This window comes from Camponotus vicinus, unplaced genomic scaffold (genome assembly GCF_025532165.1).
Source record: "Camponotus vicinus isolate PSW18456_S1 unplaced genomic scaffold, iyCamVici1.0 SCAF_10, whole genome shotgun sequence".
In the NCBI taxonomy this organism is placed as follows: domain Eukaryota; kingdom Metazoa; phylum Arthropoda; class Insecta; order Hymenoptera; family Formicidae; genus Camponotus; species Camponotus vicinus.
This window is the reverse complement of record NW_028141946.1, coordinates 3,805,254-3,830,254: the sequence shown is the minus strand read 5'-3', so window position 1 is coordinate 3,830,254 and position 25,001 is coordinate 3,805,254. Positions and strand designations below refer to the sequence as shown.

Below are 25,001 nucleotides of genomic sequence, written 5' to 3'. Positions count from 1 at the left end.
AAAGCCGAAACATAGCGCGCTACTGTTTATATTCTATATTGCTAAAGTCGAACACCGTGTTATCAATAATTCGTTGCCAAAATATTTTATATATTATAAAATGTACATTAACGCGAAATATTAAATTAATGAAGTATTTTATTTTATTGATTAAAAATTAATTCACGACATGAAACTGTATCGCAACTATAAATCTTTATCGAATCGCAATCATTCATTACCGTGATTAAAAATTGAAACAAAATATACATAAAAGGGGATAAGAGACTTAATTATGTTATGAACTTTCGATCATTGATGCTTATTATATTTCATTAACAATATTAGAATTAATTATATTTCGACCAATACCTTAAATTTAAACAATCCTTGTTAATTTAACAATGTACAATTTAATCGAGAATCGATTAAATAATAGGAATCCAAAATGTTAAATAATTGCTTCGATCGTTGCGATCTTTACTGACAATAATTATTACTTCAATACCTAGAGTCACAAATATATTTCATCCGTGTTACTTTATCGTTCTACTTGAAAATCTAAAAATAATTTGGATTATGAGAGAATACAAAGTAAAACAATCGAATTATAGATGCAAATAAATAGCGTAACGAAAGGCTCCGTGATAAATTGTTAAAAAATAATCAATTTAAATTAATAAATTAAAATACTTCTATAATTTAATATTCCGCGCGCGAATATTTTATATTACAGAAAATATTTCGGCAACGAGAGAATTATCAATAACACCGTGTTCAACCTTGATAAACAGTATCGCGCTATTGTTAATACGTTACACGGCTTTATTATCATTCGCACAGAACCTTGAGCAATAAAGTAGTGACGTTTCATATATTATCAAATTCTTTCTTTCCATAGTCGACCCTGGCGATATAAACAGTACCGCGGTAATGTTCTTGACTTACGATCATTCGCTCAGTGGCTCTTGAGCAGTGAAGTAGTGATGTGAGACGTTTCATATATTATCAAATTCTTTCTCTAAACACAATTGCAAGTGCAACGAGGAACTTTTCGTGAATGAGTGTAAGTGCAACGAGGATTAAAGTGCCACGAGAAAAGAGCGACGGAAGCAAAAGAAAAATGGAGGTTTTGGAAGTGGATGGATCAATAAGATATGATGTAAGTCATTAATATAAATTATTTATCACATTCATTATTTATTATATTGTTGCGTCCCCGCGTCCCGTCCCGCTGAATGTATTCGTCACCTGTTGAATTCTTTCAAAGAAGATCGTTTTCGCGTGCGTTGTCAAGATATTGTTATAAACAACGACTGTCAGAGAGTCTAAGCCCAGCTGTCAAGTTGTACGGAGGCGCGTCTATTTGTGATCCGTTTTACGATTATTCTGAATTCTTGTATATTACTCGCGATTTATTAAAATTCTTGTGCACCTTAAACTGCGTTATTATTTACGAGTGCACGAGCGTTAGCGTATGCCGATTGTGTCACGCGCGTTCGATATATATCGCGTTCGATATATACCGCGTTCCGCGGACGCAACAATATATAAATTATTTATCAATAATATATATATTCAAAATATACATATTTCTCGTTTCATTTTATTTCTTTGATTGTGATTTAATAGTGATTTTAAATTGTAACATATATAATACATATACTTATAAAAAATATTCCATTTCATTTTAAAATAATTAAAACATTTATAAAATTTTTTATTAATTAATATTTTCAGACACTTTTATTTTTTATAAAACATTTCAAATTAATATATTTATTTAAATATTTCATATATAAAAAAATAGAAATTTTTTTATTTATCATATTTTTAAAAGTTTATATCTAAGAAATATAAATTATTTTGTAATTACGCAGTTTATAATATTAAAATATATCTATTTAAAAGTAAAAATGTAAAAATTAATTGCGCGCAATAATTAGGTTTAAAATCAATTATTTTGAACATTGCTTTGTATAATAGATGTTCTCTTATTCTTTATATTTTTATTTATCGTTTATATTTGCGAATTTAAATTTATATAGTATATTACAAAATAAATTATATATTATATTATATATAAAATTATATATAATATAACCCTCCCATGGGGTACACCTTGTCGCGGTGGGAGGGCTTAGTACTTGGATGGTGCCTTGAGGTTTATCTTAAATTTTTCTATTTATGATAAATCTTAAGGAGCCTGAAGGGGAAGCTAAGTACCCTTTCGCGTCGTCGGTGCCGTCAACGTGCCGCGGACGGCGACGTTTCGTCACCGCGTTTTCGCGTTTAGCATCATCGCGTTATCGCGTTTTCGCGTTTTCAAAATCCCAATTTCGTTTTTGTCAACGAGTTTCTCCTTCCGACGCCAACTAACTGGGATGTTTCATCGAGTTGTTGCTATGCAACGTACTCGCGCCTTGTGCATCGTGGCACTTGGTGATGCCGGCCGCGCAGAACGTATGTCCAGTACGAAATGTGCATGGGCGCGCGGGTTCGAGCTTCGCGCTCGATCGGCTTAGTGATGGACACGCTCTGCTTCGTCAATTGATTTGGCCCGAATCGGTTAGAACTCGATCGATTGTTCGGAATGGTCGTTAATGGGTCCCTTCTCTTTGCTCGTCTACAGCCACACGCACTGCGTGTGTTAACCCTGTCGAGACTCTGTCGAGTGGATTCCCCTAGGCACGATTTTCGCTCGGTAAAAGGGGTTGCCTCCCCATTTTCTAAATTGCTGATTGTTAGCATTTAAAAAATGTGGGTATCCTCTTCTTTTACCGTCTACCAGCCTTGTGTACTGCGCTAGTGATATAGCATCCATGCGGGTCACCTGAAATCGTGCTTAGCGGGTCCAGGTTCGATACGAGATAGGATAATTATGCGCGAAAAAGAGCTGGTGAACTTCATTCGCCTCTATTCCGTCAATCGTTTTGTCTTCTTTCCGGTTCGGGCCTAATCTTTGCTCGTTGTATCGTTGCATTTCCGACCTGTTGGCTCGAAGTTGATTCTCGTGAAATGAAATGGGATTTTCGCTCGTACCGAAACCGGGAGTGTCGTTGAAAGTATATATATATTAAATATATACATCGCGCGACCAAATTTTTAATCGTACCGAAATAGTGCGGGAGTGCCGTTCAGTATCGCGCGTAAAATAACGAAAATAGCGATATAAAAATATCGCTCGTGAGTGCGGGAGTGCCGTTAAAAGTATCGCGCGTCAACAACATGAGAGGAGGAGGAGGCCTGGGAGAGGCATCTTGCATCGGCGGAGCAACCTGATGGTGAGTATTTATTATTTGTATAGCAATTGTTATAAATCGTATGCACAATAATTCGGTCTTATTATTTAAATGAATTAGAGAAAGAGAAAATTAGAGAGAAAGATTTTTATAAAAGTCATATAAAACTTTCCATTTAAAAAACAGTTTCAAAAATTTATAAAATTTTTCCACACGTGTTTATCTCTGCTTATTATTTTACACATCGGATATAAAATTCCGCGCGATAAAAATTTTTTGAAATATTGATTGCATTTTGTGAGCATTAATATAAATGAGTTTTATATTTGTATGTTATAGACAACGTAGCTTCGAAAACAACAACTCCGCTGTTGCGCATCAGTGCCGGTGAGTGAGAAAAACTTTTATTTAACTTTAAGGTAACGGATTCGTAGAGATTGTAGATGTAGATGTAGATGTAGATTGAGATTGTAGATTGTAGATTGTAGATTATAGATAAATCCGTTGCCTTAAAATGGATGAGCTAGGATAAATTAAATTAAATAACTTTTAATAAATTCTTTCGAAATGCTTTGCATCCATTGCGAAAATTTATTGAAGTATTAATTAAAAAAAGAGAATCAAGGAAAGAAAATTTTTTGTAAAGATTTTGTCTAATTTATTAAATAAAGAACACGCATTAATAATTTTATCAATTTTATCAATTTTTGATGCTACTTTATTCTTATAACGCGCACTTATTTTATTCTAATTTCTTATAGCTCATCCATCGTAGAATTTGTTTGTAGATATTGTTTTTTTAAACTTCACTTCTTAATATAAAGCCAAATGATTAATTAATTAAATAATTTGTAATATGATAAAAGTCATACACACACATTAATTTTATATTTTATTAGAAAATATAATATATAGAAATTTGTAGTAATTTGGCTTTATTTCAGTTAAAGTAAAGTTATATTCAAATATTTAACGAGCGATCGTAAAATCGAGCGATCATTACGATGAGCGTGTAATATTTACGCTCATTTGCCGATAATTAGTCGGCAAAAGAAGGAGTGTTTATCTCCTTTTTCGATCTCTGATTAGAGATCGAGCGAGAAAGTGGCCAGGATCAACGAAAAGTAAGTTCAACTGGCCTGAAGAAAAGCTTTACGTACAATAGTACGTAATGTCGGACATTTATTCACGCGATTAGGGTACGCGGTTAGGGCACACGGAAATGTAATTAGGGCACGTAATTAAAATATACGTGATTAGAGATAGGCTCTCCTCGAATAATTTCACTTAATCGAGAAGTAGGATTGTTAGGATTATTAGGTGATCATTAAGATTTTTTAAATTTTTCTTTCAAGAGAAAGAAGTAGAGGATTGTTAGGGCTATAATGTGATTAATTTTGGTGATTAATATATTATGTATTTTTTAAAGAGTCAGGAAATATAGGGTTAAATAATATTAGGGAAAACAGATTAATAAATATTTCAATAATTATATTATTAATATTAAGAATTTTTTTTCAATATTTTTTTAAGTGTTTTTTTATAGGTATTTCATTTATTTGAGGATGAAAATTAAATTGTTAACACAAAATAATTTTTATAGTATTTTATATTTTTAATACGAATTTTTTAGCAAATTTTATGTATAAAATATGAAAAATTTAAAATACAAATTTATATATTGATATTTTTTTAGTTTAATATGAATAAATTTAGTATATTTATGAATTTATAAGCCATTTTTAAATATAGGAATAGAAAGATTTAAAATAGATAAAGAATGAGTAGAATTTATAGAAAAGGATTTATTATTAAAATTTATAAAAGGTTTTAATTTAAATAATATTTTTAAATAATAATTTTTATAAAATTTATATATTTATATATTTATTTATTTATATATTTAAGTATTTATAAATATTTTGCTTTAAATTAATTAATTTATATTAATATTTAAAGCAAATTATGTTTCGATACTAATCGTAATCGTGTTTAGTAAAAAAATTGCAATACAATACGAAATGTTTCTCACCACTACCTTATTACTCGAGAGTCACCGTGCGAATGATGACAAAGCCGAAACATAGCGCGCTACTGTTTATATTTTATATTGCCAAAGTCGAACACCGTGTTATCAATAATTCGTTGCCAAAATATTTTATATATTATAAAATGTACATTAACGCGGAATATTAAATTATAGAAGTATTTTCATTAATTAATTAAAATTGATTATTTATTAAATAACTTATCACGAAACCTTTCGTTATGCTAATTATTTGAATTTATTCGATTATTTTATTTTCAAAGTTAAATTCTATAATATTTAGTTTTGCATTTTAGAAGACTGACTTAGAGCAAGCTAAATAAATAAATAAATAAATAAATAAATAAAAAATAAATAAATGATGTTGAGAAGAAAAAGAACACACATAAATAAATAAATAAATAATAGCGTGGAAAGAGAGAACATACTAATATTTTTATATAATAAATTATTATTAATTAAATTATTTATATTTTTATTTATATTATTTATATTATCAGAGAGACATATATGTTACCCTCTGAGAACATTCGTGGACATTGGCTTTGTAGTTTATGTTCACGTTTTTAATGTCCACAGAGGGAGTATTGCTTCCAGGGATCACCTAAAAACGGGCCACGACATCTCTCAAGCCGTAATCACACTACGGGTTGCGGATTCGGTTGCGGTTGAAATTGACCAATCAGAACAAAGCAATTTGTCGGCCGGCTACTCTGATTGGTCAATTCCAACCGCAACCAAGCCCGCAACCCGTAGTGTGATTACGGTTTCCGTCTTCTCTCTTTCCGAATTGTTCCGAATTAGCTTTCGCTATTTTTCTAGTTATAAAGTTAATGAAACTGGCCGCATTCAGCGGACTCAACAGTTGGGTAACATTACTAGACTTTCCGATGTAATTCGACGCTGATTGGTCGTACCTGAAAGTAGAAACCAATCATGTTCGACTGCTACTTAGCGGTTGAGTCCACTGAATGCGGACTTGCGTGGTTTCTACTTTCAGGTCCGACCAATCAGCGTCGAATTACATCGGAAAGTCTAGTAATGTTGCCCAACTGTTGAGTCTGCTGAATGCGGCCATCGTAACTAACTCATTCCCCCCCATTTCCCCTTCTTCCCGTCAGTACACGAAAATTGACGAAAACATCCGGCTCACATCATAACCATAATACTGATCTCTTTCAGCAAGTATTTGTAAGGTAAGAGAAGCCTTAAAGTATCCTAGGAATAAAGGACGGAAATCTAACAGAAATATTTGCTTTTTTCTAAAGAAAAGTATCCTTGGCTAGTCACAATGTCGATCGGAGTTCCAATTAAAGTACTTCACGAAGCGGAAGGCCATATCATAACCTGTGAAACGAATACCGGCGAGGTATACCGCGGGAAACTGATAGAGGCGGAGGATAACATGAATTGTCAGATGCAGAATATCACGGTGACGTATCGGGATGGCCAGGTGGGACAGCTGGAAAATGTATATATTCGTGGTTCGAAAATCAGATTTCTCATATTACCGGACATGCTGAAAAATGCACCTATGTTCAAACGTCCTGGTGGCAAGGGATCAGGCACTGCTGGTAGAGGAAAATCCGCTATATTGCGCGCTCAAGGTTTGTTGTAGTATTGTTCCTGTAAATATATACATTAGTTAGAAAAGAGAAATATATATATGAGTGAGAAAAGAGTTCTAAAAGGATACTGATATTTATAAAAATGAGAAAGAATTTAGCAAGGTTCAATCCTTTTCTCGGATAGATTCTGAAAAAAGAAATAAAAATAGGATCATAAACTTTTAATACATATATTTTTGAAAGCAACGCATAGAATAATGAATGAACTTATAATTATTTTACTGATTGAAGAATATTTCTTCTAAAGTAAAAAAAAATTAGCTAGTATATTATATATATTAGTATTTTATATATATGACATTAAATTTAAAAATATAAAGAGATAATATGAAACACGATACAAATGATATTTAAATGCGTTTTAAAAATTCTTTTTTAAAGTAAAATTTACATACATATATGTACATGTATATTTTATGATTTTAATAAATAAAATATTTTAGCTCGTGGTAGAGGAAGGGGACAGAATCAAAGAGGCAAAGGTACTGGTTCGGCACCTTGGCTCAATCAACAAAATCAACCAGGTGGATCTCAAACTGGCAGAGGCAGGGGATAAGCTTTATAATTTTAGAATTTAAAATAAAATTGCAATTTCATTTCCATATTTTTATATCATTTCTAAACAATATCTCTGAATATATTCAAAATTTTACATATGTATATTTCTAATATATATGCAATAATTAATAAATTGATATTGTATTGAAAGTTTTATACATTAGAAAGCTTTATATGTTATGCCATATTCAAAATTATGATAATGCTGTTATCAATTTTTATATGATTAATGCATAGATAAGATTTTACATTCTTGACATTATAATACAAAAAAGTTAATTGTATTCTGAAAACGCATAGAAGCTCTATTACAGCAAATTTAGATTGCATTCTATATATATATTTAAGTGAATTTATCTTTGAATAAGAATGAAGTGGCAAGTCTAAAATCCCTAGAAAAGAAACTTTGCTATTGGTTATCCGAATGTCGCCGTCTTCCATCTAGTAATATGATGTCTTGTAATGTTTTGCTCCGCACATGTTTTCCAATATAACCTATTTTTCGTATAATTTATCGTAAGTTGTGTGTAATAATGTTTCAAAAATTTCAACCACAATTATTCGATGTAAATAAAAAACCCGGCCAGCCGAAGAGACGGAAAAAAATCACGCTTGTTTTTGATGAGGAAAAACGACGGTAATTCTCTCTATTAGATACTCATATAATTATCACACAAATAAATTATATATCATATAATTTTAGAGAATTTTTAGGAGGGTTTCGTAAGAGAAAATTAGAACGGAAAAGGAAAGCTCAAGAACAATTGCAAAAACAACTAAAAGAAGAACAAAAGAAAATTAAACAAGAGGTAAGTGTAAAATGATATAAAGTATTGTTTTCTAAAAAATTATAGAAAATACAAAGTATAATGTATTTTCATAGGCACGAGAACGTTACAAAAAATTAGTAGCACATCGGAATGTGCCAGAATTAGAAGAATTATTATCTAAACAAGAATATGATCTGGAAGGTCATACAGTCAGTATTTTGGAGTTAAATGTTGCGGACCTTGCAGGAGATAGATGGATAGGTGAAAACAAGATTACAGGAAAAAAGGAAGAGGAACAAGATGATGAAAGTGAGCATTCTAACAATGATGATGATGAAATTGTGGGAATGTCATTGAAAGAGAAACAGAAGAATCCAGTACAACAGAAACCTAAATCTGACAATCAACAAATTAAATCTTCAAAAGAAATAAAACGAGAAATAAAGAAAGTAACGCTCAAGCAAATTAAAAAAAGTAAAGCATTTCAACAAAAGCAGAGACTAGAGCAACAAAAAAACAAAAAACAGAGTAGACAAAAATTACATAATGCTCAAAAGGTAATGCATAAACATGGTAAACATATTAAAAAGAAACCAAAACATTAGAAACTTCGCAGAATGTATAATTCTAAATAAATATATTTTGTAATAAACACTTGACTTTTTTAATATATAAATATGTGAATTTATGACTTTTTCTTCTTTCCACTATTTTTTGAGGCATATGGACAAATATTCTTGTTGAGGCATTCATCACATTTTGGAAATCGAGGTAAACAAATTTCTTGTCCAAATCCTACAAGAAGATAATTTATCTTGCTCCATAGAGATTTAGGAAGCCAATCTTCTAGCTCATTTCTTGTTTCCTCTGGTGTTTTAGTTGGCTTTTTCACCCATTCTAATCTGTTACAAATCCTGTGGACGTGTGTGTCTACACCAATACCAGACACTTCTCCCCATGCAATCTGCATACATATATGACCCATTTTAGGTCCTACTCCTGGTAGCTCGCACAATTCCTTTATTGTTTTTGGAATATCACCATCATATTTATCTAGAAGAATAACTGATGTTTTTTTTATGTACTCCACCTTTCTCTGTAAAAAAATATACATTTTTAGTACAAAAGAAGATTTAAGAAAAGTTAAATTCTACAATTAACATTCAACAAACAGATATAGCATGAATACCTTCCAAAATCCAACTGGATATATAAGTTTGCCTAGAACATCATCAGGAGTAGCTGCTATTATATCTGGTTTACAACCATAAGTGTTAAGACGTTGCATAGCAGCATGTGTGACCTGATCCTTTGTTTGACTACTCAACATCAGAGCTATTAATGATTGATATCTGGATACTGATGGACTGGCATTAGGATCTGCACATTTGTGACAGCCCATGTCGTCAACTGGGGCTGTCTTATGCTTCCTCATTTCTTTGACATTTTCCAAAATAGTCTCCCAATTCGGTGGCATCCATCGTTTCTCATCTTTGATGTTTTTCGAATCCGCCGATTCGTCCATACTCTCGACTTTCCTCTCGCATTCTTCGGTTTTGACAGTTTTTAACGCCGATGATTCTTTGACATTTTGGCTCTGTGCCTCGACAGCTGATGTCGCATCAGTATTTTCAACATTTATTTCATCTTCTGTTGCATCGTACTCAATTTTTATCGGCAAACGTTTCTTCGCACCAGTCTTTGCAGTCTTTGATGTTTTCTCACCGGCAAAGTAAGGCGACGTTTTCTCTGATAAGGTTGCGAGGGTTTTTCCCGAACGTAAAGATCTCGATGTCGAGATGACATCCAGTTTCAATTTCTTACTCATCTTATCGAGACATGTCAATATTGTCATTAAACGGAATCAACTTCTTTCGCGTGGTAAAAGAGACGCACGTGACGACGAAGATCAGTTTTTACGCACGTTAAAGATTGCACGCGCACGCGCTAACCGCATATGGTCCATCCCCTTCATAACCTGATCTAAAACCTGTCAAAAGCCTAGTAGTAAATGTGCCAAGTAACTTATTCGAATTGGAAGCACTCTCAAAAAAGAAAAAAATAGAAAAAACTACGAAACACGTATGTATAAATAATATATGTAACAAATAAACTCTATTCATTATATCGAATGTGCTCAAAACGCCAGTTGAAAGATATAATTCAAGGGTGGAGCGCGTCTACGTGCTTATTACGCGTGCTTTTAACGCGTATTGTGCGAATATTTAAGGAAAAATTAATTTTCCTTATAGCGTCTCTTGCAAGAATCAAAGTGTTGAATTCAACGTGATTTTTTGAACTCGTGCGTGATTTTTTTTCAGGATTTTTGACACAGCAAGTGGCGATTTCTGCAGCAAGTAACGAGATGTCATATCGGAGTATATTGTTTTATTACACGTGTGATTAAAGCGCATGAAGTTTCTTTAATCATGAGCGCGCAGAATCAGTTACCAAATCTTGACAAGATCTTCCGAGATGATGACGAGGCTGACTTTGTATCTTCAGGAGGGTACGTATTATATTATATATGTTCGTATACATGCTACATACACTTTATAAATTATTGCATATATTTAAATTTTTTACAATTTAATTAATTAAATAATTATTTCTGATTCCTGTAGCATTTTGTCTTTTTCTTCTCATTTTCTAAAATCTGAACATAGATTTACTTTAAGTGTAAAAAAAATGTGTGCAACTAAAGGAATCAAAATACAAATACATTTATTGCTACTAATTATTGTTCTAGTTAGTTTAATTCTCAGATTTGTAAATATTTAATAAATGTTTATGTTACTATCTTTAATAAAATAATATTAAGTTTTTCTTAATTTATTTTTTATACATAATAAGAATAGATCTCTTTATTGTATTTTCAGATCTAATTTGGCTGCCATTTTTGGGCTACAATCAAAACCTGCAGATTCCACTAAACAAACAGCTTTTAAAAAGAATAATACTCGATATAATATACAACAAACTGTGTCATCTTCTAAGACAGAAATCTTAATAGCTAAAGCTGTACATGCTTTTAAATTGTAATTATATCAAATTGCTAAGAATGTTGCTTATTCTTTTAATTGATATAGTAATATGCATACATATGATTATAATATTACCTATAATATCCATTTTATGTATTACAATTAATAATAACAATATAATTCCATTTCAGACAAAATGGTCAATACACTTCTGTTGGAAAACTTGGTATAGCATTGACAGGCAATGTAACAACGAGGCTATATCAAATAATTTTATATAAGACTAAACAAGAATATGTATCTATTGCTACAGTGACACGTGATTTTTTGTATACTGTACAAGCAAATAATTATGCTAGCTATTACGATAACAATAATGAAAATTGGTCTATTTTATTCGAGAATAATGAGAGCTATTTAGAGTTTGCAATAGAAATGGGATTAGCACGTTATTTTGTAATACAAGAGAAAGGAGAAAATGTAATTTATCAAGATCTGATACCAGCAAATAATAAAGATATAATTGCAAAAGAAGGAGATAATATATGTATTAAATATTTTGTGGGAACTGAGATAGTACAACCTTTTAAGATAAATTTTGTAATGTCACAAATGATGACTGTAGAAATATCGACAGATGACAATTGGGAGAGAGTTCTTCTGGGCAGTGGCAAAGGCCTGAAAAGAGTTTTGTTTTTACCTCCTAGCAAACAGGTAATTCAATAAATTTCTGTGGAATACTATGTGTAACATTATTGTTCATTAAATAGTTTTACATAGATTAGTTTAGGTCCTGGATTTCCCAAAGAGAGAGATATTATGTTGATAATAGAAATAACTGATATAAGAATACCAGAAGAAAATCTGCCTACACTTAAAACTTCAACAAGTGGAAAAGCTTCCATAATATCAAGGATGGCTAAAATGGGTCAACCTATCTTACCAAAAATGACTCTACCTTCCACTACTGATTCTGAAGATACTGAAGTATTTATATTCACATTCCTATTTTGTATTGCTCAATTTTTCATTATATTCATATCTATTTTTTAAATAGAACTTATATTATTATTTCCTAATTTGAAAGAGACTATACTTTGCAGGACGATATACCTCAAAGATCTCCTCGTCACAAAAAGGTTTGTCACAATTTACAATTGTTTTTATAAAAAAATCTACATTTGGTTGAAATATTGCATATTTTATTAGATTGAGCAATTGGAAGGAACTTTGCAAAAGAAGAATTTGTTGCACGAATCACCGGAAGAAAAGAAAGCCACTCACAAAGTTGTGGAGTCAAGAACTGAAGTGCCTTCTGTAAACTCTAGTACTTACAAGCCAATAGTTGCTGCATCTCCAGTAACGCCGCAATGGACTCCTCCATATTTTGCTGTATGAGTAATTCTATATTCAATAGATTTAATAGTGCATATTAAAAGATAATTAAAATTATCTAGGGACATTATGTAACAATGGACAATCAGGTGTATCCTGTACCACAGACTGTAAATCGTACAGTACCAGCTGCTCTAGATCCTGGAATCAACATGTTGTTATCGGAAACAAGGATAACAAACGCGGAAATACGAATGGGGATGTCCAAAATATCTGACAATGTCCAAAAATTACTGGATAAGGTATATAAGATATTGATAATGAGATGTTATTATATATAACATATTAATTATAACATTGTTATGTGTACAACAGTTCCATGCACTTGAGCTTCAAAATGCAACAACTCCTACAACAAGTGATAAAGCAACTCTGGATGCCTCTTGGAAAATGTTTCTAGCTCTTAATGCATCTCAAGCAGGAGTAAAAGAAAATGAATTATCAAAAAGTACTGATAAAAATATATCGGATGAGAAAATTTTGGAAGCGCAGAATAGAATAAGTGCTTTGGAAAATAATTTTAAAAAATCAGAAGGTATAACAATCATTTGGGATAATAATATTTAAATAATAATAATATTGTATCATGTGTAATTTATATAAATTTAATAATTAAATTAAAAAAAACTATGCTATTACAGAGGAGAAAGAATCATTGTTGCAAATTAATAAGGATATGAACAAAAAACTTAAAGAATTAGGAACGAAACTAAATAATACAAATGATGAGTTGAAAAAAACCAAAGAAGCCTTAGAAGAAGCTAAAGATACAATTAAACAATGTAAAGAAAAAAATGTTAGTTTAGAAAATAGACTTTCTAATAAAGAACACATTTTCCAAGTTGATTCAACATCTTTCAGAAAAAAAGATGTAATACTAATCACACATACTGTAAATTGCATATAATTTTTTATCTATTCATTGATATTATTCTTTTAATTACAGACTGAGAAAAAAAACAGAGAAATTAAGCAAATAATGAATAAAACATATCATACATTATCAGAAAGATTTGCAGATGATTCATGTTCTGAATTATCCTTTGATTATGTAAAGTCAACTATTGCAAGCACAATAAAGGTATAAGAGAAATGTAATACCAATACAATACTTTTAAAATATATTAACATAATATTTATCATAGTATTATGTTAATGTATTTTAATTGAAATTTAATGTTTAGCATATCACTTTACAAGTATTGTATGAAGACTCTGATGAAGAAGATATAGAATCTAAGATAAATAAGAATGTAGATTCCACAATTAAAGCTGTTGGCGAACACCAAACTGATGAACAAATAGAGAGGATATCAAATGCATCTAGTGATAACAATCTCTCGATAAAAAGAACAGAAACTTCAAGACCTACCATGGTAATCAATACTAAAACATTTATATGTATATTTCTATGAAAATATGAAAGAAGTAATTGTTTTTTCTTTTATTTTCAGATCATTCCTACATTTGAAAATGAACCACCACCTGTTCCACTTGATAGTATTGATGAAGTTGATAGCGATTGACTGGTTGACCTCAAAATGGTTGACCTTTTAATTTGCTAATATATATATATATATATATATATATATATATATATATTTACATTTAAAATATACGTAATTTCTAATACATACTTTTATTTTCCCAAGTTTCTTTATATTATTAAATTCAAATAAATTGAATAAAATTTTTATATAAGTTAGGTATATATATTCTGAAACTTAATAAAAGATATTTTTATCATCAATATATCTGCAGTGACATAATTTTATTTCTGCAATTATTCTAGTAATAGCGATAGTGATAATATAAAATAAATATTTAATATTAAATAATATTAAATATTAAATATAGGAAGAATAAATAATTTGTATTTTGAATTATGTAGAAATTTTTTAAAAATGAAATAGGTAAAATTACAATAAATTACTTATAAAAATAATTTTTTATATATATCATATACACAAGTTTTATGTAAATTTAATGTTAAGTTTATTACTTACAGTTAAGAAATTGATAATATTTACTATTACTGTTTACTAATGTATGAAAGATCAATCTCTGCTTTAATATGTTTTGCCTCATCCATCAAATTTTTTATATTTTTTGTCCTGTACGAGAAAAAAAACAAAATTATTAATATTTATACATATTTCCTTATTAATACTACATACAATATTATTATATATTGAGAGGCAATCGGTACATGATAATAATTACTTAAAGTTTCTTGAATCAGTCTGTTTTTGAGTTTATAAAATCTAAAATTTTAAACTATTGCTATATTACTTACATTTGAGAAAGAGTCTCATGTATTGCTTTCTCTTGATTATATGTAAAAACAATTTCTTTCTTTTTTTCATTTGATTCGGAAGCATCTGTATGTTTGATCTGTTGAGATTTTTTCTTAAGTTGATCAAGTCGTATCTGCATGTCGTGTATCTTATCATTCATTTTCTTCAATACTTCTGCCTCTGCTCGCTCGACAGCAGTCATTGATGGTTCCTTGTAATTTACTAATCTTAATGCTTCCTCTGCTCTGAAAATATATAATAATTCATATGTATTGTACGTGGTGCTAGTATGTATTTTTTACAATAGTTTGATAAGAGATTATGTTTCATTTATTTTAAACATAAAATTAACCATAGTTCTGTAAAACTTTTTTGTTTGATTATATAATTAAACAGTACACTCACCTACGCGCTAATTCTTTTTGGTTATCATTGATATCTTCGTATCGCTCAGCTAAATGTTCAGCAGTGTGACGCAATTCTTTCTTTGTCTCCATCAAAGTATCGAGTTCTTTTAACAAGTGAGTTTTCAAAGCTTTCAATGCGCGAACCTTTTTACTGATTTCTTCCCGAACTTTGTCGTGTTGGACAAAATGTTGAGTGCGAAAGATATTTGTGGCGTGATACAAAAACTGTGTAATTGATAAAAAAAATATATAAGTTAAAACATTTTCGATTATTATTTAATTATAATTTTTTATCTTATAATCCTTTTTTCATTTATGAGATGTACGAGATAAAAATTTTTCAGTATTTTTAATGATTTTTATGGATTAAAATTTTAGCAAATATATTACAATAGATTCGTATAATATTCCGCATTTGTATTTAGAGATTGCTTACCTCTAGGGATTCGCTCAAGGACATTGAGCGAGAGCCTATTTTTGTTATAGGTTGTGATACTTCGCGTCTTAGTAATCTTCTGATGTACATGTCGAACGGTTCCTTGTTCACCTTAAAAATCGATAATATATTATCTATTTTGAAAATATTGTCACCCATCAATTAAATTAAAAAAATTAGTTTAAAAATAAGATTAAAATGATAAAAATAAAGTTAAAAAACTCAAAATAAAAACACTAATTAGTGTATAGTAATATAATATATTGATAATTACCTTTTTTGTAGTATTGGTAATAGGTTCTAATTGCTCGATCCTTGGAAGATAATAAAGGTCTATAACCGAAAGATCGATCACAATGCCTGTATGCAGCAATGCGATTAAAACACAGGGTTCTTGAAGTAGACCAAAACCGAGTATCGGCGTAGCTTCGTCTATGTTTGTATGTTTTGTTCTCGTAGAGAATAGATATTGTAAAGTTGATTGGTTTGATAAAGATAATAAATAATTCTCGCTGTTATCTAAAAAAAAATTTTTTATTAGATGAAAGAAATATCAAAACAATATACTAGAAAAGAAAATCCAATTCTTTGATTTTAAAATAACTATAAGAAATTAGGCTCTTTGATTTTAATTCATTCTTTAATTTTTTTCTCTTAATAAAATTCAAGCTAATTAATTATTATCTAATAAATTTTAAAGAATACATACATACAAGTTTTCTTATTTAAAAAATTTGTTCAACTTTATAAGATTTTTTCTTTTTCTGTCTTTCTCTTTATTATTCTCCTTTCAGTAATATATAAGTGTACTTACCATGTATAAATTCCTCCAGTTGAGAAACCATCGGTAAACTCACTATATGAATCCCGGCATTATGAGTGCAAAAATATCTAACAAAAATGAGCAGTAATAAGTAATTTATTCAATCATACACAATAATAAAATCAACAATTTTTTAATAGAAATGTAATGCAAAATGTTTTGAAAAAGTATTGTAATTTTCGTCGCAAATAAATTGACTTCTGATTAATAAAAAAAGGATATATAAATGATAAAAGTTGAATAAAAATTTCAAGTTTAATAAAACATATTGACATGTTTTTTAGATAAATACCTCGATTTGTTACTCTTATCACAGTGAAGATGAATGGGACAATTATACTTTTTGTCGTCATCCGTGAAAAGGAGACCGAGTTCCAGTTCGACACATTCGAAGACGTAAAGTGCATCGTCCGGAGTGTGAAGACTATAGTTTGAGCCATATTGCGACCAAGTCTGACAAAGAGATGTACGACGACAAATAAACTTTGTTATAAAATTTATATTTAGAAAAAATATACATACATACATATGTGTATATATATATGTGTATATATACATATATATGCGTATAATAAATATTGACACATAATATATATATATATATATATATATATATATATATATATATATATTATGTGTCAATATTTATTATACGCCATACCTTTCTGTCATCTTTGTCGTTTTCGTCGTCCAATATTTCACGCAATAGTATGGCATGATAAATCTTTCCAGTGCACATGGCGATGACCACTATCGGTGGGGTAGTTTGCAGGCACATGATGGAGCATGAATCTATCCCATAATTATCGTCGGTCGACGGATACATAGATAACGAACCTAATACCACTGGATTTTCATAGCTGACACAACAATTAAAGCCACAGTTAAATAAGAAAAAAGTATCATGTTATTTACTTATGTTTAAATAAGAAAAAAATGTATCACGTTATTTACTTATATTAGTTTGCTATTTTAACCCTTTGCAGGGGACATCGTAAGTCTAGCAGAGATAGCTCCGAGTACAAAGGGTTAAAATCGTTAATAATCATTTTTTTTGTATAAAATTTGGATAATATATATTATATTTATATTATATATAGAATTTTATGTATACTTTTCCAATAAGACGTTTCCACGAACGATCAGCACTTCACCGTTTCCACGGAGGACCAGAATCGGCCATTCGATCTGATTCCAATCGACTATATCTTTTATCTAAAAATTATTAAGAATACTTTCTTACACCAACATCAACGATAATTTAAATCTATCTATTTCATAAAATAATCGAATACAAGTTTTCTTTTTTATTTTTATAAAATTTTAATATTTAACATTCAATTTAAATTAATCCATATACAAGAACAAAATTACCAATTTCAATAAAAGCAAGCTTGTATCGCTATAATGTACATTTAATTGTAAGTAAAATTTGAAGATATTTAAATCCGTGATAGTCTTTAAGTGCATTATATTCTGGATATCTATTAATTTGAATCAAATCTAATGATATCAAATTTTCGCTGACAAGTCTTGTATATATCATGAACAAAAGCAGGAATTTTAGAAAGAAGATACACATATTCTTTCGTTAATTTATGGCTCGTACCTCGTTGATACTCTTGTCGGCAAACATCTCCGGTTTTCTCAGAGTAGGAGTGGCAAAATCGAAATCTATCGCAGCCTCACCGAGGGATGCAAAACCCGGGATCTTCGAGGGCGAGCTCGATGGTGCACGGCCGACCTTCCAGCATTTTACGAGTCTGGGTGCATTGCCCAGGTCGCACTCGTACAAACTGTGGTAAAGTTAAGTGCAGCTTAAGGTCAATCCGACGACAGTTTTTTTTAAAGACGCTTCGGCGCGTAAAGCCTTCTAAAGTATAGTTTGTAAATGTTTTTCTTATTCTTAAGAAAGCCCCTGCCCCCTCGTTCCATCGTCTAACGCGAAAAGTTAAGAACGCGAGTTTAAGTTATGTCACGTTGTACTTTCGGAGAGAGTTTCGCAGTTTTCTGTAATTATAACGGCAGCTTTCGCGAGAAAGATATTGCTTTCACGACTAAAAGATGAAATACTTTTGTTTTTAACATTATCGTATAAAAGTGCGCGTATGCTCAATTGACAAGATTGATAATAAGATAGACTCACTCGGTGAATTTAATATGTAGATTGAAATAAAGATATTTTGAATAATCATAATAAAATAATTCTGTTCGAAAGAACAATCGCATATGATTTTTTTTGATTACCGAAAAGAGTTCTCTGATGTCAAAACCAATAGATGCGAGTCATTCGGAGAACCCGGATGCCATCGCGTTCGTTGAATTTCTGCACTTGCTCCAAAGTCTCCAAAATTATGATTTCTGCAATTAAGAAATGACAATGAAATAGCATATCGATTACAATATTTTTTTAATTACGTTATTTTATTATTTATTATAAAAATTAGCTACTTGCTATTAATTAATATATAATCCATATAAAATATAAATAGGAGTAAAAACTTTACTCTTTTAAACTAAATCAGAGGAAATGTCATTGTCAAAGCGGTGACAATTTCACTGACAATCAATGAGTATTTCATTGATTTTCAAAAATACTTATACTTTGCTCCTTCTTATAGTTATATTTCATTATAACAGTAAGATTTTATACAACTGGTAATCAGATTTTATTTATTATATGCATGTTACATTTTTTTATCCTTAAAAGGATAAATTCATAAAAAAATGAATAAGATTCTTGGTCGAACAGAACTTCTTAGTAAAACATATCGTTAAGTAAAATATATTGCTAAATTTATATATATATATATATATATATATATATATATATATATATATATGTATAATATTATAATGTAATATATATAACATTATATGTATTTTTAAAAATATCATTTTTAAAATATCATGATTCAAACGGTTAAATTACCAAAATAATCCTTTCAATAATTCTGCAATTCACTGCAGTGTTATGCTTATAATTGAAATTACTGCTTACCAGCGATAATATATTAATTCTATTTAAGAGAGTATACTTATAACACAACTATAGGCATATAATGTGCAATATTTATCGGTTATTCTCCTGTAATTAATTTCAAAGATGATTAGAGAATAGATATCAGTTTTTTAAAGTTTGTTTTATACGTGACTATAAGGTGAGGGAAAAATATGCATAGAAATGCACGGACGTGAGACATCGATCCAAGCTGGATTCGGGCCTAAGCAAAGAGAGGCGCATTCGACCGTGCGGATGAGCATTAATGGCTTTATAATCTAATGAATTTTTAGGTTAAGCGTCGGGAAGGACGAGCGGAAAATCCAGATAGGTTTTTCCCCGGGATTTATTACCGAGAAAGAAAAGATGGGGGATACGGCGAGAGAGCGTACATCGCTTATCTCTCGCGTTTGTCGGTGCCTTCGGACCGATGGGTAACAAGCAAATTTATCCGCATCAAGGTAATAATAATTTTGTCTTCGAGGAATATTCAGATCTCGAATAGATTCTGTTTCTCTTTTAATATTCACTCTTAAAGAATGCTTGCAAAAAATATTTTTTCATCCTTGTACATGCTTTGCGATTTTTATCTTAATATATTATTTTTTTAAGTTATTACTCTATGCTTCGTCTTATTTTTCATCTTATTTTTTAAAGATGTAATATGTTTGTGTTTTTAAATCTATTGTTCTCAAAATGCTATCATTAGTTTTACGCACTGTTGAGATGAATTAAGTGACTGTATGATCTCTTTCTTCAAAGGATATTATGCTTCGTTTAGTTAGTCCGAATGTGTAGACTTCATAATCGTTTACGCTTTACGTAGACGCTATTACTTAATTCACTCATTTATGAAAAAAAATTACATAATTCGTCTCGGAATCTTAAGTAAGGGCGGACGGAGAAAGCGGCCGCTGCGGGAGGAACAGCAGTGACTTAAACGCAATAACGAGTAATACGGGAGGGAAGTTCCTAGAGAATAAAATGATACGACATACCGTGTAAGATCTCTACTTTGAAGTCAGGTCCGTGCCGTTCTTTGTACAAATTGCGAGAAAAGCGCAGCGCAAAAAGCGCGTCTACCGCCACCGGGGTTAATACGTTTACGTAGGGAAATTATTTTTAATTTTTCTAGACGTGCCTCGTCGGAGAAGGAAGCAGGGAAGGAAAGGTGAGGTCGGGACACGAGGGTGTGGCAGAATGCGCGGCACTGCCGTGTAAGAATTTCTTAATTAGATTCGAGCAGCTGCACAGCCTCTCGTTCTTTTGTTTTGGCGAAAAATTTCCGGTAAGTCGCGATGACGATACCAGGTCAAGAATTCGTGCTTTATTAGATGTTTCGGCCTTGATTTAAGAGCCTTCTGCAAGATTGCTTCAATCTTCTCTTCATCGCCTCGATCGCGAATATTCTATATATCTCTTGTTTCAAGATAAATTAATTTTCCGATTTATTTTTAGACAATCATCTTTCTTTTTAATTCGATGAACGTACAATGTATGGCATCAATGACACATCTTGAGTTGTATAAAAGTCTAAAAATTGAAATCTGGTTTTTGCTTTAATACAAGTATTTCAAAAACAAGATTAAAGTGTTAAATATGATTTAATTGATTTCATATATATTTTTATCTATATTATTTTCATTGCCTACATAAAATGTAAAAAATTACGAAATTTACATATTTAGACTAACTAAGCGAAGTATAATATCCTTTGAAGAAAGAGATTACCTCAACAATGCGTAAAACTAGTGACAGCATTTTGAGAACAATAGATTTAAAAATAGAAACATTTCATCTTTTAAAAATAACGTTATAAAATAATAAAGATGAAATGTGCGAAATATTAGAATCTTAGACAGTAACATATTTACTTGATTTAATAATATAAATGACCAGAAATGGATATTTATGCGATACACTCTTTTCAAATCTTTTTTCGGTGGCAGTGTCAACGAATATCGAATACACGCAATGGGGTTTGCGAGCACCCTTAAATGCGTTGGTCCTGTTGCCATTCATTTTATTTAGGAATATTCAACGCCATCGAACGCAGCATCTCCGCGGGCACCGCATCGCGGTAATCAAGACAGCTTAATACCTATCAGAAATACGCGCGCGAAGGGGTAGGCATAAATTCTGATAATTTCGAAATTGTGACAGAACGAAGAAAAATTCTCGGGAGAGGTAGCGGTGAAAAGTGCGAATAAATCGTTGCGTATGCCTTTGTCAACGGAACGGCGGCGAGTCAGGCGGACACAGGAGGGTTGGAGCTCGTTGGGGTGAGAGTCACAACCACCGCCACCACCACCACCACCACCACCGTCACCATCACCATCACCATCACCGTGTCTGGCCCTTTTTTTTACCCTATCTCTCTCTATCTCCTCTATGTGTCCTGTCCTCCTCCCCTCATCTCTCTCCCAGCCCTTCCGCGCGCTCTCTCCTTCTCTCTTTTCGCCGGTGCGTGCGTACATTTTTATCAATTATTAAGAACTCCTGGCGCGCGCTTGTGCTGGTGGCCGTGTCGCCGTTCTGCGAGGGACGTATGTACTAACGGGGTGTATAACCCGGAGAACGTTGTGTGCCGGTGATACCCGATGCCCACTGTCTTTTTCTCTCCGGAACGCCGGACCTTTTGCTCACTTTTTCTGGCATGCCGCGGACATTAATAACGGCCACGGGCTAACCACCGCCGTCAACCCCCTTGCCAACGTTACCGTGTCCACAGCCGCGGAAAGTGCGAGAGTAATAATAAAATATACGAAATGTAGGCGAGAGAGTATCTCGTTGTGCGAGCGAGCGGGCGGACGGCCGCGCCGAGGCCGAGGCCGACAAAACAAACGTCGCGACGTTACGGTGTACCTTTCATTGTCCGCGAAAAGGTACGCGGATCTCCTCGCGTTATAATAATTTAGAGCGACGCTGTGCGAGCCGCGCTGCGGGCCCTGATTTTAGCTTAATAGAACGCCGCCCGGTAGATTCGGCCGGGGTTTGCTGCGTTGGCGTGTTTCTCGCGAGATTGTCATTATTCTCGCGGAGACCGGACAATTTCAACCTACCGTGGACGCGCCAAATTATCACGATTTGTGTCGGAGACTCGCGATATAAACATGTAATTCTTAGAGGATTCATGTATTATGTACGCAAATAATGCTCGATAACTGCTTGCTTAATTTTACGAAGTTATATATATTTTACAATTAAATATTTCCTTTATGACGAATAAAATCTTGTTCTATTCACTTGATGGAAGATAAGAAAGGAGATAGCTATGAATGGTTGTGCCAGGAAATGAATTTTAAAAGTTAAACAAATGTATATCTATCTTTTTATCCTACTTATATCCTGCAGGCAGAGTTTGTAATGTTTCGGCTGTCACATCGGTGACTTTTACATCGGCGTGCATTCTTTATACGGTGATTATGTATTTCGAACCCTCGCGGGGACAACGTTCAGCTTAATTCTGCCCGGCATGCCCATAACGGGCGTAATATCGTTCAGTTACTTGGAATATTTTTATTACATCCTCGCGGAAGCGCGGCTGAGGCATGAGGAAAGGGGCGGCTAAGACTAAGGAGGTTGGTCGGTAGAGTTGGCAGGCTTCCGGGATCTACCGGGCTATGCTCACGATATAACGAGAGCCATTATGATAAGCGGATGCATAGATTAGACATTACTCGTTAACCCGCCTGTGCGCGACGCTCGAAGCTCGAAAGACATCGCTTCCAGCTATCAAAAGAACCCGACGATCGCGATGGTCCTCATTATGGTCCGCGTTACAAATTTGATTACTTAATGTATAAATATGTAATCAAACAGTTGTGTAATAAATTAATATGTCAGTGACGTTTTTAATTTAATTCTCGAGAACTAGATATAAAATTTATAATATTTTTTCAGCATGTCATATATAACGTATTATTTTAATTTTAATTTTGATAATAGTATACGATAGATGTAGGTCCTTTATCAGGATGTTTTATCGTCAGCGCGAACGCAATTAATCGATCGACCCACTATCTCGGTTTCTGTTGATCACACCTCATTTCGCTCATCAGTACTTGTTACAACAACAAACTGCCACATTACACAACGGAAGTTCTCTCATCCTGAAAGGGGAGGGAAGACGCTCCCTCTCGCTCGTCCGAGGGCGCGGGGGCGGCCCATAAAATCGGGATGTTGCGCAAAATATAACGACCGACGTTCTCCTGGCGCTGGCTGACGCTCCCATCGTAATTCATTCCCGACTCTCGCTTGCCTTCGCCTTCCCGACGACACCTGCGTCGGCAACTAAGCCCGTTAATTCTCGACGCCGCGGCGCGACGCGGCCCGTCTCTCCATCGCCCTGCCATCGACTCTCGCCGGGAAACCCGGCTTCCCGGTTGCGCCATCCTGACACGTTCCGGTTCTCGATCTTTGCCGGTGCTTACCCTCCGGTGTAGATAGCGCGTTGTATTCGCCCCCGATGATGTGGGTGTCGAGTCTCGTTGAATATTTCGTAGTAGAACATCCCAGCGTGCTTGTCATACGTGGCGTAGGATAATTAGATAAAGTAATGATATATGTAATAATGCACGTAAATTATGAATATTATTTGAAAGCGATTAATCTCTTTTTAAATTTCTCCCTTTCTCTCTCTTTGAAAAGACTTGCATTGATTATGAGGATTGCGTTGATTCTATATGCTCAAGAAAATATTGTCGGGATAATAAAAGGGAAAATTGTTGGAAACTGTTTAGTTGACTATATTTAGAAAAAAAAGAAAGTGAGAGAGAGAGAGAGAACCTGGAAAATAATAGTAAAAAGTAATAGATAATATAATTTTTGTTGAAAACTTAGGCAATATATTAATTTTTTATGCCACTCGACAAAACTATTTATCCTCGCTAATTATTTTTTCTTAATAATTACACATTTTCATCTTCCTTTTTTAAACTTTTAACAGAACTCGTGCAATATTAATTTAAAGTAAAAATTCAGGTCACATGTAAAGGATTAAAATAAGCTCAGTGTTACTTTATTTTTCTAAAGCTGAGAAAAATGACGAACGTGAATCCGACCGTGATATCGACTTTGTGTCACGCGAACACGCGTCTTTGGACATGAAATGCGTTGCTCGAAACGGATGTAGATAGGTAAGCGACGTGGCTACGACGGAAAACGGCAAACAAAGGATACCGAGTCCGTAGTGCGAGAACAGGAGTGTCCGGGCACCCCAGACTGTCGCGCGAATGCCCGTGGCTAGCACACGTACCGCTGTAATTAAAAGAACCGACAGATGTGTCTTTCTTTCTCTCTCTCTTTCTTTCTTTCACCGTCGGCTTTTATTTCGTTACGTGAAACGACGACGACGACGACGACGATGACGTCGACGGTGGCTGAAACGCGTCTCGCGTATTTAAATTTTCTACTGCGGCGCGACGCTCGGAAT

At 32.5% G+C, this 25,001-nt stretch overlaps 5 protein-coding genes across 10 annotated transcripts in view; 3 read left to right on the top strand and 2 right to left on the bottom strand.

The window, feature by feature from the left end:
* The first annotated feature begins 6,313 nt into the window (after positions 1–6,313).
* Smd3 (small ribonucleoprotein particle protein SmD3) lies at positions 6,314–7,604 on the top strand. 2 transcript variants are annotated; one of them, XM_083079473.1, is made up of 3 exons: positions 6,314–6,464; positions 6,537–6,875; positions 7,340–7,604. In XM_083079473.1, exons 2-3 carry the CDS (start codon positions 6,560–6,562, stop codon positions 7,450–7,452), a joined length of 429 nt encoding a protein of 142 aa, XP_082935599.1. In that variant the 5' UTR covers positions 6,314–6,464; positions 6,537–6,559; the 3' UTR covers positions 7,453–7,604. The 2 variants fall into 2 exon arrangements, with proteins under 2 accessions (XP_082935599.1, XP_082935600.1); XM_083079474.1 differs by having other exon boundaries at positions 6,382–6,464; positions 6,542–6,875.
* Positions 7,605–7,888: 284 nt separating this feature from the next.
* Positions 7,889–8,876, top strand: Vito (nucleolar protein viriato). Of its 2 annotated transcripts, none has more exons than XM_083080202.1 (3): positions 7,889–8,091; positions 8,158–8,263; positions 8,338–8,876. In XM_083080202.1, the coding sequence occupies exons 1-3, from the start codon at positions 7,988–7,990 to the stop codon at positions 8,827–8,829; spliced, it is 702 nt and encodes a 233-aa protein (XP_082936328.1). In that variant the 5' UTR covers positions 7,889–7,987; the 3' UTR covers positions 8,830–8,876. The 2 variants fall into 2 exon arrangements, with proteins under 2 accessions (XP_082936328.1, XP_082936329.1); XM_083080203.1 differs by having other exon boundaries at positions 7,918–8,091; positions 8,169–8,263.
* Nthl1 (Nth-like DNA glycosylase 1) lies at positions 8,826–10,582 on the bottom strand. Its single transcript, XM_083080199.1, has 2 exons — positions 9,414–10,582; positions 8,826–9,320 (listed from the first exon to the last, which is right to left on the bottom strand). The coding sequence occupies exons 1-2, from the start codon at positions 10,077–10,079 to the stop codon at positions 8,910–8,912; spliced, it is 1,077 nt and encodes a 358-aa protein (XP_082936325.1). The 5' UTR covers positions 10,080–10,582; the 3' UTR covers positions 8,826–8,909.
* On the top strand, positions 10,013–14,353 carry LOC145960601 (FK506-binding protein 15). 3 transcript variants are annotated; one of them, XM_083080186.1, is made up of 13 exons: positions 10,013–10,306; positions 10,546–10,733; positions 11,104–11,262; positions 11,400–11,922; positions 11,989–12,195; positions 12,312–12,347; positions 12,418–12,600; positions 12,666–12,845; positions 12,919–13,138; positions 13,245–13,474; positions 13,550–13,684; positions 13,788–13,979; positions 14,058–14,353. In XM_083080186.1, the coding sequence occupies exons 2-13, from the start codon at positions 10,654–10,656 to the stop codon at positions 14,127–14,129; spliced, it is 2,217 nt and encodes a 738-aa protein (XP_082936312.1). In that variant the 5' UTR covers positions 10,013–10,306; positions 10,546–10,653; the 3' UTR covers positions 14,130–14,353. The 3 variants fall into 3 exon arrangements, with proteins under 3 accessions (XP_082936312.1, XP_082936314.1, XP_082936313.1); XM_083080187.1 differs by having other exon boundaries at positions 10,017–10,306; positions 13,245–13,399; XM_083080188.1 differs by lacking the exons at positions 13,788–13,979; positions 14,058–14,353 and having other exon boundaries at positions 10,016–10,306; positions 13,245–13,385.
* Positions 14,033–25,001, bottom strand: part of Mbo (nuclear pore complex protein Nup88) — a 64,387-nt gene continuing 53,418 nt past the window's right edge. For both annotated transcript variants that reach the window (XM_083080189.1, XM_083080191.1), the window contains exons 3-13: positions 18,814–18,927; positions 18,176–18,362; positions 17,681–17,781; positions 17,228–17,426; positions 16,859–17,019; positions 16,558–16,634; positions 16,018–16,262; positions 15,744–15,854; positions 15,306–15,532; positions 14,900–15,145; positions 14,033–14,717 (exon numbers count right to left, since the gene is read on the bottom strand). In XM_083080189.1, coding sequence (XP_082936315.1) covers positions 14,636–14,717; positions 14,900–15,145; positions 15,306–15,532; positions 15,744–15,854; positions 16,018–16,262; positions 16,558–16,634; positions 16,859–17,019; positions 17,228–17,426; positions 17,681–17,781; positions 18,176–18,362; positions 18,814–18,927 — 1,750 coding nt within the window. In that variant the 3' untranslated portion in view covers positions 14,033–14,635. The remainder of the gene's footprint in view (positions 14,718–14,899; positions 15,146–15,305; positions 15,533–15,743; positions 15,855–16,017; positions 16,263–16,557; positions 16,635–16,858; positions 17,020–17,227; positions 17,427–17,680; positions 17,782–18,175; positions 18,363–18,813; positions 18,928–25,001) is intronic.

Excerpts from the sequence above, each read along its gene's own strand:
- Smd3 (XM_083079473.1), top strand. The coding sequence starts at position 6,560 with ATGTCGATCGGAGTTCCAATTAAAGTACTTCACGAAGCGGAAGGCCAT. Across the intron at positions 6,876-7,339 it reads CGCTATATTGCGCGCTCAAG|CTCGTGGTAGAGGAAGGGGA; the intron begins GTTTGTTGTAGT and ends AAAATATTTTAG.
- Vito (XM_083080202.1), top strand. The coding sequence starts at position 7,988 with ATGTTTCAAAAATTTCAACCACAATTATTCGATGTAAATAAAAAACCC. Across the intron at positions 8,092-8,157 it reads TTTGATGAGGAAAAACGACG|AGAATTTTTAGGAGGGTTTC; the intron begins GTAATTCTCTCT and ends ATATAATTTTAG. Across the intron at positions 8,264-8,337 it reads AAAAGAAAATTAAACAAGAG|GCACGAGAACGTTACAAAAA; the intron begins GTAAGTGTAAAA and ends GTATTTTCATAG.
- Nthl1 (XM_083080199.1), bottom strand. The coding sequence starts at position 10,079 with ATGACAATATTGACATGTCTCGATAAGATGAGTAAGAAATTGAAACTG. Across the intron at positions 9,321-9,413 it reads ATCCAGTTGGATTTTGGAAG|AGAAAGGTGGAGTACATAAA; the intron begins GTATTCATGCTA and ends ATTTTTTTACAG.
- LOC145960601 (XM_083080186.1), top strand. The coding sequence starts at position 10,654 with ATGAGCGCGCAGAATCAGTTACCAAATCTTGACAAGATCTTCCGAGAT. Across the intron at positions 12,348-12,417 it reads GATCTCCTCGTCACAAAAAG|ATTGAGCAATTGGAAGGAAC; the intron begins GTTTGTCACAAT and ends ATATTTTATTAG. Across the intron at positions 13,475-13,549 it reads CATCTTTCAGAAAAAAAGAT|ACTGAGAAAAAAAACAGAGA; the intron begins GTAATACTAATC and ends TTTTAATTACAG.